Raw genomic sequence first — 15,449 nt, forward strand, 5'->3', positions numbered from 1 at the left:
TATATATATATATATATATATATATATATATATATATATATATATATATATATATATATATATATACAGATATATATATATATATATATATATATACAGTAAGGAAAATAAGTATTTGAACACTCTGCTATTTTGCAAGTTTTCTCACTTAGAAATCATGGAGGGGTCTGAAATTGTCATCGTAGGTGAATGTCCACTGTGAGAGACATAATCTAACAAAAAAAATCCAGAAATCACAATATATGATTTTTAAACTATTTATTTGTATGATACAGCTGCAAATAAGTATTTGAACACCTGTCTATCAGCTAGAATTCTGACCCTCAAAGACCTGTTAGTCTGCCTTTAAAATGTCCACCTCCACTACATTTATTATCCTAAATTAGATCCACCTGTATGAGGTCGTTAGCTGCATAAAGACACCTGTCCACCCCATACAATCAGTAAGAATCCAACTACTAACATGGCCAAGACCAAAGAGCTGTCCAAAGACACTAGAGACAGAATTGTACACCTCCACAAGGCTGGAAAGGGCTACGGGGAAATTGCCAAGCAGCTTGGTGAAAAAAGGTCCACTGTTGGAGCAATCATTAGAAAATGGAAGAAGCTAAACATGACTGTCAATCTCCCTCGGACTGGAGCTCCATGCAAGATCTCACCTCGTGGGGTCTCAATGATCCTAAGGAAGGTGAGAAATCAGCCCAGAACTACACGGGAGGAGCTGGTCAATGACCTGAAAAGAGCTGGGACCACCGTTTCCAAGGTTACTGTTGGTAATACAATAAGACGTCATGGTTCGAAATCATGCATGGCACGGAAGGTTCCCCTGCTTAAACCAGCACATGTCCAGGCACGTCTTAAGTTTGCCAATGACCATTTGGATGATCCAGAGGAATCATGGGAGAAAGTCATGTGGTCAGATGAGACCAAAATAGAACTTTTGGGTCATAATTCCACTAAACGTGTTTGGAGGAAGAAGAATGATGAGTACCATCCCACGAACACCATCCCTACTGTGAAGCATGGGGGTGGTAGCATCATGCTTTGGGGGTGTTTTTCTGCACATGGGACAGGGCGACAGCACTGTATTAAGGAGAGGATGACCGGGGCCATGTATTGCGAGATTTTGGGGAACAACTTCCTTCCCTCAGTTAGAGCATTGAAGATGGGTCGAGGCTGGGTTTTCCAACATGACAATGACCCGAAGCACACAGCCAGGATAACCAAGGAGGGGCTCTGTAAGAAGCATATCAAGGTTCTGGCATGGCCTAGCCGGTCTCCAGACCTAAACCCAATAGAGAATCTTTGGCGGGAGCTCAAACTCCGTGTTTCTCAGTGACAGGCCAGAAACCTGACTGATCTAGAGAAGATCTGTGTGGAGGAGTGGGCCAAAATCCCTCCTGCAGTGTGTGTAACCTGGTGAAAAACTACAGGAAACGTTTGACCTCTGTAATTGCAAACAAAGGCTACTGTACTAAATATTAACATTGACTTTCTCAGGTGTTCAAATACTTATTTGCAGCTGTATCATACAAATAAATAGTTAAAAAATCATACATTATGATTTCAGGATTTTTATTTTAAGATTATGTCTCTCACAGTGGACATGCACCTACGATGACAATTTTAGACCCCTCCATGATTTCTAAGTGGGAGAACTTGCAAAATAGCAGAGTGTTCAAATACTTATTTTCCTCACTGTATATATATATATATATATATATATATATATATATATATATATATATATATATATATATATATATATATATATATATATATACTCATGTGTATGCAGTGTCTTTCACTCATTTCATATTTGTGTGTGAGTGTGTAGGACATCATCAACTGCATCGGAGGACTTCCTGTTCTTTTTCCGATCTTGGAGCAGTTGACTTTTTGGACCCCTGAACACCACTGTGGCTCCTCAGGATCAGAGTGTGTGACCCCTGAGTTGACCACGCCCACTGATGGGGATTGGGTCATACTGCCTTCCAACAGAGCCTCAGGTGAGTGTGTGTGAGAGAGCTCTGGTCTTAGATCTTAGCCACATCTTATGGTGCTGGTAATTAGTGTGAGTGTGAGTGTGAGTGTGAGTGTGAGTGTGAGTGTGAGTGTGAGTGTGAGTGTGTGTGTGAGTGTGTGTGTGTGTGTGTGAGATCAAGAAAGTGAGTTATGGTCTTGGAGCTCAGCAAATTCTTATATTGATGGTAATCACTGTTTGTGTGAGAGCTCTGGTTTTAAAACTCAGCAATGTCTTATAGTGCTGGTAATTATGGTGTGTATGTGTGTCTATGTATGTCTGTATATATGTGTGTAAGCTTTGGTTTTGCATCTCAGCAACAAATTATATAGTTGCTAACCACTTTGTGTGTGTGTGTGTGTGTGTGTGTGTGTGTGTGTGTGTGTGTGTGTGTGTGTGTGTGTGTGTGTGTGTGTGTTTCAGAGGCCCGATTGGAGAAGAATCTTGCTGCGACCTTCCTGCTGGTGTTGAAACACTTCCTGCACAGACACACAATAAACCAGGAGATGCTGCTACACACACACGGCGTGTCCACCCTCGCTGCCCTGCTGCAGAAAGTACACACACACACACACACACACACACACCAACACACACACACACAGAAACTGTTTGAAAATCCATATTACGAGTAAAATCAGTTAATAAAACAATACCATCATATTTTGTGTGTGTGTGTATGTGTGTAGTTGCCGGCTTTTCTGGTGGATGTGAGTGTGCTGGTCGCCGTACAGCTGCTGATCGAGCAGGTGACCTTTGAGAAGAATCCCCACCTCCTGCAACAGCTTCACACACACCTGCTGTTCAACTTCCACATCTGGAACCAAGGAGACTTTCCCCTGCGCATTGGTCAGTGTGTGAGAATGTGTGTGAGAAAGCATCTGTGAGAGCGTGTGGGAGAGTGTGTAAGTGTGGGAACGTGTGTGAGAGCGTGTGTAAGAGAGCGTGTGAGTGTATGAGAGTGTGTGAGAGTGAATAAGACTGTGTGTAAGAATGTATGAGACCGTGTGAGAGTGTGAGTAAATACGAGTGTGTGAGTGTGTATGAGAGTCTATGAGAGTGTGTGAGTGAGTGCATGTGAGTAAATACGAGAGTGAGTGTGTGAGTGTGAGTAAATACGTGTGTGTGTGAGTGAGTGAGTGTCAGTGATTGTGTAAATGAGTGTGTTAGTGTGAGTAAATACGAGTGTGTGAGTGTGTATGCACGTGTGAGAGTGTGAGTAAATACGAAAGTGTGTGAGTGTGTGTGAGAGTGAGTGTGTGTGTGTGAGTAAATATGAAAGTGTGTGTGTGTGTGAGTGAGTGTGTGAGCGTGGGGGTAAATATGAGAGTGTGTGAGCGAGTGTCAGTTAAATATGAGAGTGTGTGAGCGTATGAGAGAGTGTGAGCGTATGAGAGAGTGTGTGAGCGTATGAGAGAGTGTGTGAGCGTATGAGAGAGTGTGTGAGCGTATGAGAGAGTGTGTGAGCGTATGAGAGAGTGTGTGAGCGTATGAGAGAGTGTGTGAGCGTATGAGAGAGTGTGTGAGCGTATGAGAGAGTGTGTGAGCGTATGAGAGAGTGTGTGAGCGTATGAGAGAGTGAGTGAGCGTATGAGAGAGTGTGTGAGCGTATGAGAGAGTGTGTGAGCGTATGAGAGAGTGTGTGAGCGTATGAGAGAGTGTGTGAGCGTATGAGAGAGTGTGTGAGCGTATGAGAGAGTGTACGTGTTTTGAGTTCTGCAGTGTTAAGTGTGTATTTGTCCCGCTGAAGGTCACATCCAGTACATGTCCACCGTCATCAAGGACAACAGGAAGCATTTTAGGAAGAAATATGGAGTGCAGTTCCTGCTCGATACGATCCGCCTGTACTACAGGTGAGATCAGATTTCCCCTGAACGCTTCACTCGCACGTGTGCGGCTTTCCTCTGTGTCTTTTCTCGAGCTCAGTTCTCGCGTGTTATCGTTTCCATAGTAACCAACTCCTTCACACAATCACTATTTTCAGTTCCTTTCGTATCTTTTTTATTTGTATTTATAAAAAAAAAAATTTATTCATCCCGCTTCAGTTTTAACGGTACAATAATCGTTTCGATTTCATTTTTAATTTGCATTTCTTTTTTATTTTTGTTTGGTTTTACTAATGTTTTAGTTTTGAACAGACTCCCATCAACCTACACACTCCCACACACTCCCAGAACAGACGCATACACACACTCACAGTCACTCAGCTTTCAAAGAGACACACTTTAATATCTAATATACCATAAAAACCCTGATATTTGTAAATGCGTACTCTACACAGGCAAAAGTTTGTGGACACCTGACCATACGATTGGTACGTGTAACTTATCGAACATTTATTTCCAATTTGCTGTTCTAATGTCCTCCACTCTTCTTGAAAGATGTTCCACTAGATTTTGGATTGTAGAGATTTGTGGAGGTTCATTCAGCCAATTTCGCGTTAGTAAAGTCAGGTGCTGATGTAGGTAAGATGAGGAGGCTTTTCACATTCATCCCAAAGGTGTTCCATAGGGCTGGAGCTCTAGCAGGAGATCTTTCACTCCATGTAAAGCAGCTCTTCATGGAGTTTGTTTTGTGAACGGGGGTATCATCACGCTGGAACAGGTTCGGGTCTCTTGGTTCGAGTGAAGGGAAAATTTCACTCTACAACATTCAAAAAGATATGGCTGGAAAAGTTGGGTGTCCAAATACTTTTGCCCGTATATTTTATGTGAAAGGTAGAAATGATAGAAAGAGAGGATTATATATTATTTATCGAACCACTCCGTGTTGAATTGAGACGTTTTTTACGTGCTTTCTCAACATACGCATTTCTTTTTTTTTTTAACTCACATTTTTTTTTGTATTTCATCGAATAAATATTAATTTTTTTCCCATATAATCCTTAAGTTTGCTGTGATATCTTTGCTTCACGCAGGCACGTGTCCAACTTGTCTTAATATATATTTCAATGCTCTCTCTTGCCCTATCCCCTCCATATCCTCCCCCGTACCCCACTTCACCCCAATGCAGTGGGAATCGTGAAGCCGATATGAGCGAGGACGATGTAAGGACCATCAGAGCATCCCTTTGTGGCCTTCTCAAATATTACATCAGCAGAGGCACGAGTCAAGAGGAGATCCAAAGCGTTCTGGGATACATCTCTGCTATCGGGGATGAAGAGCAGGTGAGTGAAGGGGCAGAAAATCTACTGTGTGCACCCATACACAGCGCTTTTCTGCTTAATAAAAATTACCCATAGTGCTGTTCAGCAACTCGCACACTATGGATACAGGCACAGCGGCATAATATTATGTAATATATATACATAATATTATAATATTATGTATATATTATAATATACACTATATTTCCAAAAGTATTGGGACACCTGACCTGCTATATGTGGTTCTTTTCCAAACTGTACAGGACGTCTTTAGATGCTCTATAATATAATTTTGCATTCACTTCAACTTCAAAACCCAAACCTGTTCCAGCATGGCGGTGCCCCTGTGCACAAAGTGAGCTCCTTGAAGATCTTGTTTACATGTTTTGGAGAGGAAGATCTTGAGTGACCTGCTATAGAGCTCTGATCTCATCCCCACTGAATCTATTAATTGGGCGATTATTATTATTCCCCTTCTTTTGATTAATCAGACAATATTTTTAATAAGATGTTTTGCTTATTATTGCAAAATAAAACCCTAATTCAGGGTATTCATGTATTAAATTGAACTTAAAAAATGCAAAAGAGACATTTTGAGTGTAACTATCTTTAATTTAGACATTTTAAAGCTTATAGTAGCTGCTTGTTGAGGAGTGAATGGGGGATTTCTCCTTTGAGCAAGACACATTTTGTTAATTTGTGAAGATATAAGCATCTAGAATATATAATGAATTGAATTATGTATAATATTTAAATGATATATGCATAAATTAAATATTCAAACATTGAAAACAAGCATTTGAACGTAGTAAAGCCGCAGCGAGTAACAGCCTCGATTATAAAAAAGCGAAAAATATGCATTGGTGTACAAATGCATAAACATTCGCTGAAATCCACAACAGTGAGTCACGACAGAACAGATCCAGTGCGAGTGTCAGGAAGTTACAAACAAACAGTTTCAGAAATAGCTCACCATCTTCACATGATATACAGACTTACTTGTTTTCATGTGCATGTGCATCACTGTGGTACTTCCATCCCCCAAAAGCTCTGCTTTGCAGGTTACAGTCTTCTTTGTTGCGTTTAATATAAAATGATCCCATGCTTCGGACTTTGGACGCAGACTTTTTCCTGCTGCTGATTGACCCTGTAGTCTCTGCTATTTCACAAGCGGCTCTGTTATCTTAACGTCACGCAAACCCATAACTTGAGAAGCCCAACTAATCGATAACCGCATTCGTTGACTGTACTTTCATTATCGATTAGTTGTTGCTATTTGAATCGCATTGTGTCTGACCGAATTGAAGACGGATCGCACGGCATCGTAATAGGGTTGAATACGTATTTTTAATGAATCACATCGTCATCAGTTACGGAGATGCACATTCCCTAATACTCATGTGGACTCCATCGCACTCCGACGCAGGGTGTGTTGTGTGTTTTAAACAGAATCGTCGTTTCCGATGGTGATTTGTCTGTGCCGAAGTGCAAACTATATAACAGGTCTCTATTCCGCTGAGCTCCTTAATTAAGTACTATATCGTTTAATTAATCGTGTCTTTCCCGCAGGCTTTCCTCGTCACATGTCATTAATTCTGTTAGAGGAGCTTGGTTCTCTAATCAATAGCAGAGTTTTATGATGATGATTGTAGCTTTATTGAGCTTCCTGTCTACAGAGGTTAAATTGACTGTTTTGCCATTAGCTGTGATTAAAAGGGATGCGGTTTACTATGGAGATTACTGACTGCGATCCAACTCGTTTAATTCAGACATATATCATTGAAAATCATTAAGATTCTAGTTTATAGCATGTAGCTCTAATGGCCACAGAGCTTTAGACTAAAGAATGTATTAGATATGTGTACTATAGATATATTTATAAACGCTATATTAGAGGTCAAACGATAGTGGGTTTTACCGATATCGATGTCTAGGTTGGATCGTACTTGCTGATGACCGATTATTAAAATGGATATTGGACTTTGAAAAAGACAACCTTACACTTTATTTAAAATAGTACTGAAATGTACTACCAAAAAAAAATCTAATCCTTTCAAATGATGATAATGTGCTAAATGAAATAAATATATGAATAATATTAATAAAAATTGCGAAAAATAAAAAGACGCATTCACACTGCAAAGTAAAAAAAGTAAAAAAGTAACACTCCAAATAAATAAAAACAGTAACATCCAAAATGGAAAAAAAATAAGTCGCTTCAACAAACAGCCCATTCAGGAGCATTCAGGGATTTGCTTCTACAGGTGACTCTCATACTGTATAATTACAGCGGACCTTCTCAGCTGTTCCAGCAACCCGGAAAAACTATCAGTAATGATTTTTGGGGATAGTTCCAGCAATCTGCAAACAATGCCGATTAATCGGCAAAACCCATGAATCAGTTGACCTCCACATTAATTGGTTCAAAGTTTTGGGATACCTGAGTTTTCCAGCCATATGTTGTTCTTTATTAAACTTTTTCTGCAAACTTGGAGGCACACAATTGTGTAGGATGTCTTTGAAGTCATGTTTACATTCCCAGTGTGACTATTATGTAGAATTGTTCTGCTCACATCACCTTGTCCTGATGAATAAATTTAATTTGATCTGGATAGATATTCTATCTAGCGTGCCCTATTTTTCTTCAGAGACAATGTTAGATGATCTAATATGATGAACCTGTATCCTAATGCAGATGTGGGCTTTCTGCTGCAGTGTGTATGTTTACCTCAAAGTGAATATTGTTTAAAACTGAATGGTTTGTGTATTTGTAATGTTGATGTTATTGATTGTGTATTTTGTGTGTTGTAGTTGTGCAGTATTTTGGAGCTGCTGCTAAATCTTCTCCAGATGAGTGTATCGCGCGACCAGCTTTTCCTGCTGCTGTTCGAACCGGGAACGGCCGACTCCTGCTATGCCCTGCTGCTCAATCACAAATACTCGGACCGTCTCAGAGAGCTTATCTTTAAGGTTACAAGCCAATGTTCCTTTCCTACGTTCACCACTGTACACCAACATTCACCATCTTACACACCAATATTTACTATCTTAGTATAATGATCACCATCTTTACACCAAAATTGTGCATCTTAGACACCAATACTTGCTTTAATTAGGCCAATAAACACTGTCCTATGGCCACATTCACCATCTCACACCAACATTCTGCAAAATACACATTAATATCTGCCATATTTGGCCAACGTTCTCCATCCTACAGCATCATTCTGCATTTTTCACACCATCCAAGGCCAATGTTTACCATTTTACACCAACATTTAGCATCTTTTACACCAATATTTCCCATCCTACGCCAATGTTCACCATCTTACACCAACATTCACACCAATATCTACAATCTTAGGCTGATGTTCACCATCTTACACACCAATATTTGTTCTTAGGCCATTGTTCACCATCCTACAGCAACTTTTACCATCCTACACCAAAAATTTTTATTTTACACATCTGTATTTGCCATTTTAGACCAACTTTCAACATGTTAGACAAGTGTTCCGCATTTTACACACCAATATTTACCATCCTAGGCCAATGTTCACCATCCTACACCAACATTTTCTATTTTACACACCAATATTTACCATGTTAGGCAGAACGTACAAGCATGGTTTGTTTCACATGTGCCTGCCTAATTTAATTACATTTGATTAATTAAAAAATGCAAAAAATCGGCCTGATCAATTGGTCAACCTCTTAAAGATACAATCACACTGATTTACTGTGTATCTGGAATGTCAGTGTGTGTTGGTGTTTAACCTATGTTTCCTGTATTCTAACAGTAGACGCTGTTACCTTATACTGACTTTGGCTGTATATGTGTGTGTGTGTGTGTGTGTGTGTGTGTGTGTGTGTGTGTGTGTGTGTGTGTGTGTGTGTGTGTGTGTGTGTGTGTGTGTGTGTGTGTGTGTGTGTGTGTGTAGCTGTTTGAGCGCATGCTCAGGTGTGACCGCGTCTATGAAAAGAGCAAGCAGCGACTGAGACTGCGAGAAGTGGGCTACTCTGGGCTCACGCTCCTTCTCCCAGACCTTCACATCACCCCCACGCTCATCAAGTGCCTCCTCAACCAAATCCTCCACACAGGTCTATGAACATCATAAAGCTCACATCATATTGGCAGATAAGAAGAGGGTCAATGTGTCTATAGACAGATTCCAAAAGCGTCTCATTTATTCTGGGTTTCCTTCCGTTCTCGACTCGTTTCCTGTTCCTCAGAATGAGGAATTGAGGAATAACTGAGAAACAGAACTGATGCACAATTAGATAGATCTGATGTGATGGTCTATTGAAATACTGGCTCTGTCCTTATGACCTTTTGTACTCTAGACACTGTGGTGAACTATAAGGATCTGATGGCTCTGGTGCAGCTGACTCATCGGGCTGATCTGAGTGTTCGCATGCTGGTCTGCAAGAGGGTAAGAGATCTGAGGGGTCGAATTATGTGTGCAACATCGAAATAAGGGGGATTTTTATAAAAGCAATCTATATTTATTTATATTTGTAATTGCGTGTGTGTGTGTGTGTGTGTAGTTATATTCCCTGGTACAGTCTCAGGCAGAAGCAGCGTTGCAAATATCCCGTCAGGCCTGTTGGCAGGACACGCTGATCCGTGTGTTGGTACGGAGCTGCAGCGGTGACTCCGGTTCGGGTTCGGGCCGTGCCGACTCGGCCAGTCTGGGCAGCATCGGCTCGAGCCGGGCCGAACTTCCCCCGTGTGGAGAGAGTCTAGAGGAGAACGGAGAAGTGCTGTCTCTGTCTGAGACGCCCAGCGAGACGCCACAGAGGCGGGGGCTGAGTCTGGACCTGAGTCAAGTTCATGCACTCGAACAGGGAGACAGCGGGAGTCAGACACCATCACCGATGGAGAACGCCAAACCTTTCCCTGGTACCGTCCCCGACCGAGAAACCACTTCCTGTTCAGGAGACGACAGCTTCCTGTTCAGCGATAATGTCTCTCTGGGAGAGTCTTTCAACAGCGCAGAGGTAAAATGTTGTGTGTGTGTGGAGGACCGTGATAACACTGCACAACAAGTTTTCACTTCCTGGTGGTTATGCACAAACCTAGTTTTGGTTTTGCTGCATCACGTAGGAACTCTGATGAAAGTTAACCGTTTACCCACAATACCGTATTAAATCATATGTTTCTAATACGTTCTAATAAGTTCAACCTGATTATAAGTGTTTTGCTCCTGATTTTCGTTTGTATTTAATGTCTGGTGCATCACGTTGCAGTGTCCAACAGCAGTCCGCAATCGTGATGGATTTCAGGTGCAATGATATCGTTTTTCTATTGTAGTAATGACTGACAGCACCGAGATTTGCAGGGAAGAAGTCCAAGTGGAGGAAATGAATCTTGAGTGACATGTTGTACTTCATTGTTTTGTACACATGAAGAAGTTTGTCTACCAGCTGAGTGTAATGTTGGGCTCTGTAATTGCCAACAACTTCTTTGAAGGCTTTTCTGCAAACTTTCACAGAACAGCTTCCAGCATGCCCTGAGTTCATGCCTGGACATACCCAGACTGCATTTTTGGACAGAACTATAAGAAAAAACATGACAAAACTAAAGATTGCAATGAAACGTTATGTGATGGGCGAATTTGGATGTGATTTTCTTGATCAGCAGACATTGATCTATAAAAAAACCCCAACAGTGTTCAAGAAGCAAAAACTTGGTTGTGCAGTGTAACAGAATCTGTTCTTCCGTTTACCAACTCGTCAATTCATCCATCCATCCGTCACCCATACACACCCACTTGTCCATCCTCAAACATCCATTCTTTTACAATTATCCATCCATCTATTCATCCATCATCGATCTATCTATCTGTCTATCCATTCTCTCACCTACCTGTATAAGCCACTCCCCCATTCAGTCTATCAATTCACCCTTTCATCCAACTTATTCATAGATCCATTTCTCCTGTTCACACCAAAAATTCATTCATCCTCGTACCCATATACACTCATTTAACAACTCATCTATCTATTCAATTATTCTATCAACTTATATGTGTATATATAATATATATGTTCATGCAGCCATTTATTTATCTATCCTTTTACTGACCTGTGCAATCTATACATCTACCTGTCTATCCATCCATTAATTTATCCTTTCATTTTCTGGCCTGTACAATTTATACACCTTCCTGTCCGTCCGTCCGTCCGTCCGTCCATCCATCCATCCATCCATCCACTTTCATTCATCCACATACCCATATACACACTTATCCATACACATCCATGTCCATTCATTCAGTTATTCATATATCCATCAATCTGTATATACACAACCCATCAATCTGTATATACACAACCCATCAATCTGTATATACACAACCCATCAATCTGTATATACACAACCCATCAATCTGTATATACACAACCCATCAATCTGTATATACACAACCCATCCATTTTTATATCTCACCGTTTATTCATCTTTTTACTGACCTGTCCAAACCACCCATCCGTCCGTCCATCCATCATGTAAAATACTTTTGCTTATATAATACATCCATCTATTCACTCTTATGTGTATGTGTGTGTGTGTGTGTGTAGCCCACAGAGGAGGAGTTGGGGCGGATGGTTTTGGAGATGGTGCTGTGTGTGATGTGGAAGGGCATTCCTGGATCTGATGATGCAGCCTGGTTGGAGAGGGGGCAGGTCTTCTCAGCTCTGACCAAACTGGGCACGGCTAACGAGCTCCTGCTGCCCGTAGACCACATCAAACTCTGGTACACCACTTATTTGGTGATTTCTTTAATTTATTAAATTTTTAAATCCGATTCTAATAGAGAGTGCTGTGTGTGTGTGTGTGTGTGTGTGTGTGTGTGTGTGTGTGTGTGTGTGTGTGTGTGTGTGTGTGTGTGTGTGTGTGTGTGCACGCGCAGTCTGTTGGAGCGGATGCTGGAGCTCGCTGTGAGCGATAACCGGGAGTGTGTGGCAGCCATGTTGCCTGAGCACACAGAAAACGCGGTGCGCCTGCTGGACGTGGTGCAGGACTTTCTGCAGGCCGAAGGCTTGGTGAACCCGGCGCTGTGGAGCGAGAGGCTGCTGGAGGACACGGTCACGCTGATGGACGGTCTCATGGTGTGGTACACTGCGGGTACACAGTGGCACCAGCTCTCCCAGCTCGGCCTCAGGATTTTACTCGGGTTTATGGCTCAGCCTAACCCACAGGTAAGTGTGTGTATGAGGTCCACATTCACACACACACACATTCCTTGTTTTTTAAACAGGTTAGGAATCTGTCCTAGAGACTTGAGGGGGGTCTGATATTAACAAAAAAATTCGATATTTTGGTTTGATGGATAACGATAATTAGGCGATATTTTGCCGAGTGTGTTATTGTGCTGGTAGCTTATGGACGTCTGTGGACAGCTGACTCTTAAAATTTGTGATATTCTTCATATTCTGTGTGGTGTTTAGTTCACAGCAGAGATTCATCTTTCCCAATAAGTTGTAATATTTTTTTACCTTTTATAGGCATTTTTTTTGGGCTGTTCCCAAGCAAATAAGTATCAACAACAGTATCAGCATCTTTGCAAAACAGAGAAAACAGAAGCTGCATCTAAAGTGTTTTTTTTGTTTGTTTTTTTAAAGATGTATTTACACACTGTAACTCGAGGAATTCCAATACAACTTCTTTGCATTGATGCTTCATTTAGTCCATTTAACTACACACGGAGCACTGTTTCCCCACGGACCATTGTTACTGACGCACCACTTACTAAACTCTGAAGTGCTCTGGACAGTTAAACACTACGGAAGCCCGTTTTGTACCACATTTAAAATAAAGTTTGCTTAATGCTGACTTTTTAGTCTTATAATGTAAAATTCAAATTTTTAGGCTAGGTTTTTTTTGTATTTTAGTTTTCAGCTTTGGGGAAGTGCAAGTTTAACGATATTCGGCTTGAAAAAAACGAATTTAGGGCTCGGTCAAGGCCAGTTCCTAACGGTCTTAAAAAGTCTTAACTTTGACTTTGTGAAACCAGCAGAAAATTTGCTGCAGAAATGCTGATATTCGAGATTCGTTTTAAAATGGAAAAATACTTTTTAAACTGCAAATCAGTGTTTAAGTGAGTCAAAACGATTGAACTGAATCATTTAAACGAGTGATTCGGTTAGGAGCGAAACACCATCATGTTGCTCGGAGACGCAAAACACGTTCGGATTTATTTTTGTATTAAAATAGAGTCAAAACGGGCAGTGGGGTGTCTAAAACATGAGTCTCTTAATATTAACTTACTGATTTTATAAAACAATTCAATAAACAAGATCACGTTTGTAATCGCACTGATTTTGGGCACGGCACTTTCCACGTGACACTGATGAACTGTATGAAATGATATAAAAGTACACATGTTCTGGCCCCATATCATGAATTTTGTGGTCATTCTAAATGCACATTAATGGACTGAATCATGCAGCGAAAGAACGCGCTGTAAACGTGCACGAGTCTGACCCGCTAGACGTCATCACGTGATGTACCTTTGTAGGTGTGTTTTGCGAGATATTCGCAAAACACACCTACATTGCACATTGATGATGAAAACAGTTATCTTAGAGGATTATATATCGTACACCTCTGGTAGAGACCACTCTCATGCCTTGTAAATGAAACGTGTGTGTGTGTGTGTGTGTGTGTGTGTGTGTGTGTGTGTGTGTGTGTTAGGTGTGTGCCATGGCAACGGCGAAGCTGAACGGAATCCTGCAAATGAAGACGGTGGAGTCTCAAGACGAGGCGTGTTTTCTGCTCGGCCGGGTCGAGTGCATCCTCCAGAGCTCTCTCAGCCAACAGAGGGAGACAGACAAGGGAAAGAAGGATGGAGAGGTTGATGCAAAGAGAAGAGAAGAAGAGATGTATGCATTCCTGGTCCCTCTGCTCCGAACTCTACTTTCTAAAGTGCACAAGCTGCTGTACATGGAGCTGCATCTTCCCTCTCTCCCGAACTGCAACGGAAGCCCTTCTTTCTTTGAGGACTTCCAGCTCTACTGCAGTTCACCTGAATGGAGGGTGTACCTCGATAAATATGTAAGTGTGTGTGTGTGTGTGTGTGTGTGTGTGTGTGTGTGTGGTAGCTCCCAGCTGGATCAGAAGATTGGCTGAATGAGCACAGATCTCCACAATAACACTTCAACAGAAGAAGAGTGGAGGTTTTTTACAGCAAATGTGGGATGCTTAAAAAAACATCAACCATCCATCCATCTATTCATTCATCTTCCTTTTTATCTATCTGTCCAGCACTTTTTCCATCAATCCATTCATCCATTGATTCATATATCCATGAGTACATTATTTTAATCATCCACCCATCCATCTAACCATATCCATCCAACTATCCATCCTTTAATCCATTTTTTCACCTATTCATCATTCATCTATCCATTCATACATCAGTACATTGTTCCAGTCATCCACCCATCCATCAAACCATATATCCATATACCTGTCCATCTCTCCATTGATCAATCTGTCCATCCATCAATTGTGATATCAATCACTAATTTCCTCCATCAGTCCATCATTGCAGTACCATCAATCCATGTAACCATTACGCATCAGCCATCTTTCCAGATATCCATTCATCCATCCATCCATCCATCCATCCGTCCGTCCATCCATCCATCCTTCCTATCTATCAATCACAAACTTCATCCAGTAGACCAATAATCTATCCATCCATTCTTTACTAACCTTAACTTGTGGCTGAAGGAGCACAGATCTCCGGAATCACAATCTAGAATTTAGAAGAACATCTTCCCAGCAGAATGGAGGTTATAATATCAGCAAATTGAGACTAAATGTGGATTGGAATGTAAAAAAAAAAAAAAAAACACTTAATTTATTTATTTATCCATCTATTTGTTTTACCATTTATCAATCCATCTATCCATTTATTTATCTATCAGTACATTATTTCCATCCATCTAAATATATATTCATCCAGCTGTCTGTCTGTCTGCCAGTCCGTCTGTCTGTCTATCTATCCATCATATCATATATATAATAAAATATACCATAATATAATATTTTATAGTATATTTTATATTAGTTATACATTCATATCCATCCATCTAGCCATCGATACATACATCTATTCATCAGTTAAGACTACTAATTTCATCCCACTGTCCATCTGATCATTATCCATCCATCCATCCATCCATCCATCTACCAATCTATTCATTAATTTGTCACTTCCTTTATACTTAGTTCCATCAGTTCATCCATCCATTAATTCTTTTATACCTGAC

At 40.8% G+C, this 15,449-nt stretch overlaps 1 protein-coding gene across 3 annotated transcripts in view; it reads left to right on the forward strand.

Moving 5' to 3' along the window:
* Positions 1-15,449, forward strand: part of nbeal1 (neurobeachin-like 1) — a 306,006-nt gene that overhangs the window by 40,398 nt on the left and 250,159 nt on the right. For all 3 annotated transcript variants that reach the window (XR_014537349.1, XR_014537350.1, XM_083565186.1), the window contains exons 20-31: positions 1,838-2,009; positions 2,447-2,580; positions 2,713-2,872; positions 3,774-3,876; positions 5,036-5,189; positions 7,980-8,138; positions 9,110-9,269; positions 9,513-9,601; positions 9,717-10,169; positions 11,751-11,926; positions 12,083-12,371; positions 13,867-14,226. Coding sequence is in view for 1 of the 3 variants with exons in the window: in XM_083565186.1 (XP_083421312.1) it covers positions 1,838-2,009; positions 2,447-2,580; positions 2,713-2,872; positions 3,774-3,876; positions 5,036-5,189; positions 7,980-8,138; positions 9,110-9,269; positions 9,513-9,601; positions 9,717-10,169; positions 11,751-11,926; positions 12,083-12,371; positions 13,867-14,226 (2,409 nt within the window). In the remaining 2 variants the exon portion in view is untranslated. The remainder of the gene's footprint in view (positions 1-1,837; positions 2,010-2,446; positions 2,581-2,712; positions 2,873-3,773; positions 3,877-5,035; positions 5,190-7,979; positions 8,139-9,109; positions 9,270-9,512; positions 9,602-9,716; positions 10,170-11,750; positions 11,927-12,082; positions 12,372-13,866; positions 14,227-15,449) is intronic.

Source organism: Silurus aristotelis (genome assembly GCF_946808225.1).
Source record: "Silurus aristotelis genome assembly, chromosome: 2".
Lineage (NCBI taxonomy): Eukaryota > Metazoa > Chordata > Actinopteri > Siluriformes > Siluridae > Silurus > Silurus aristotelis.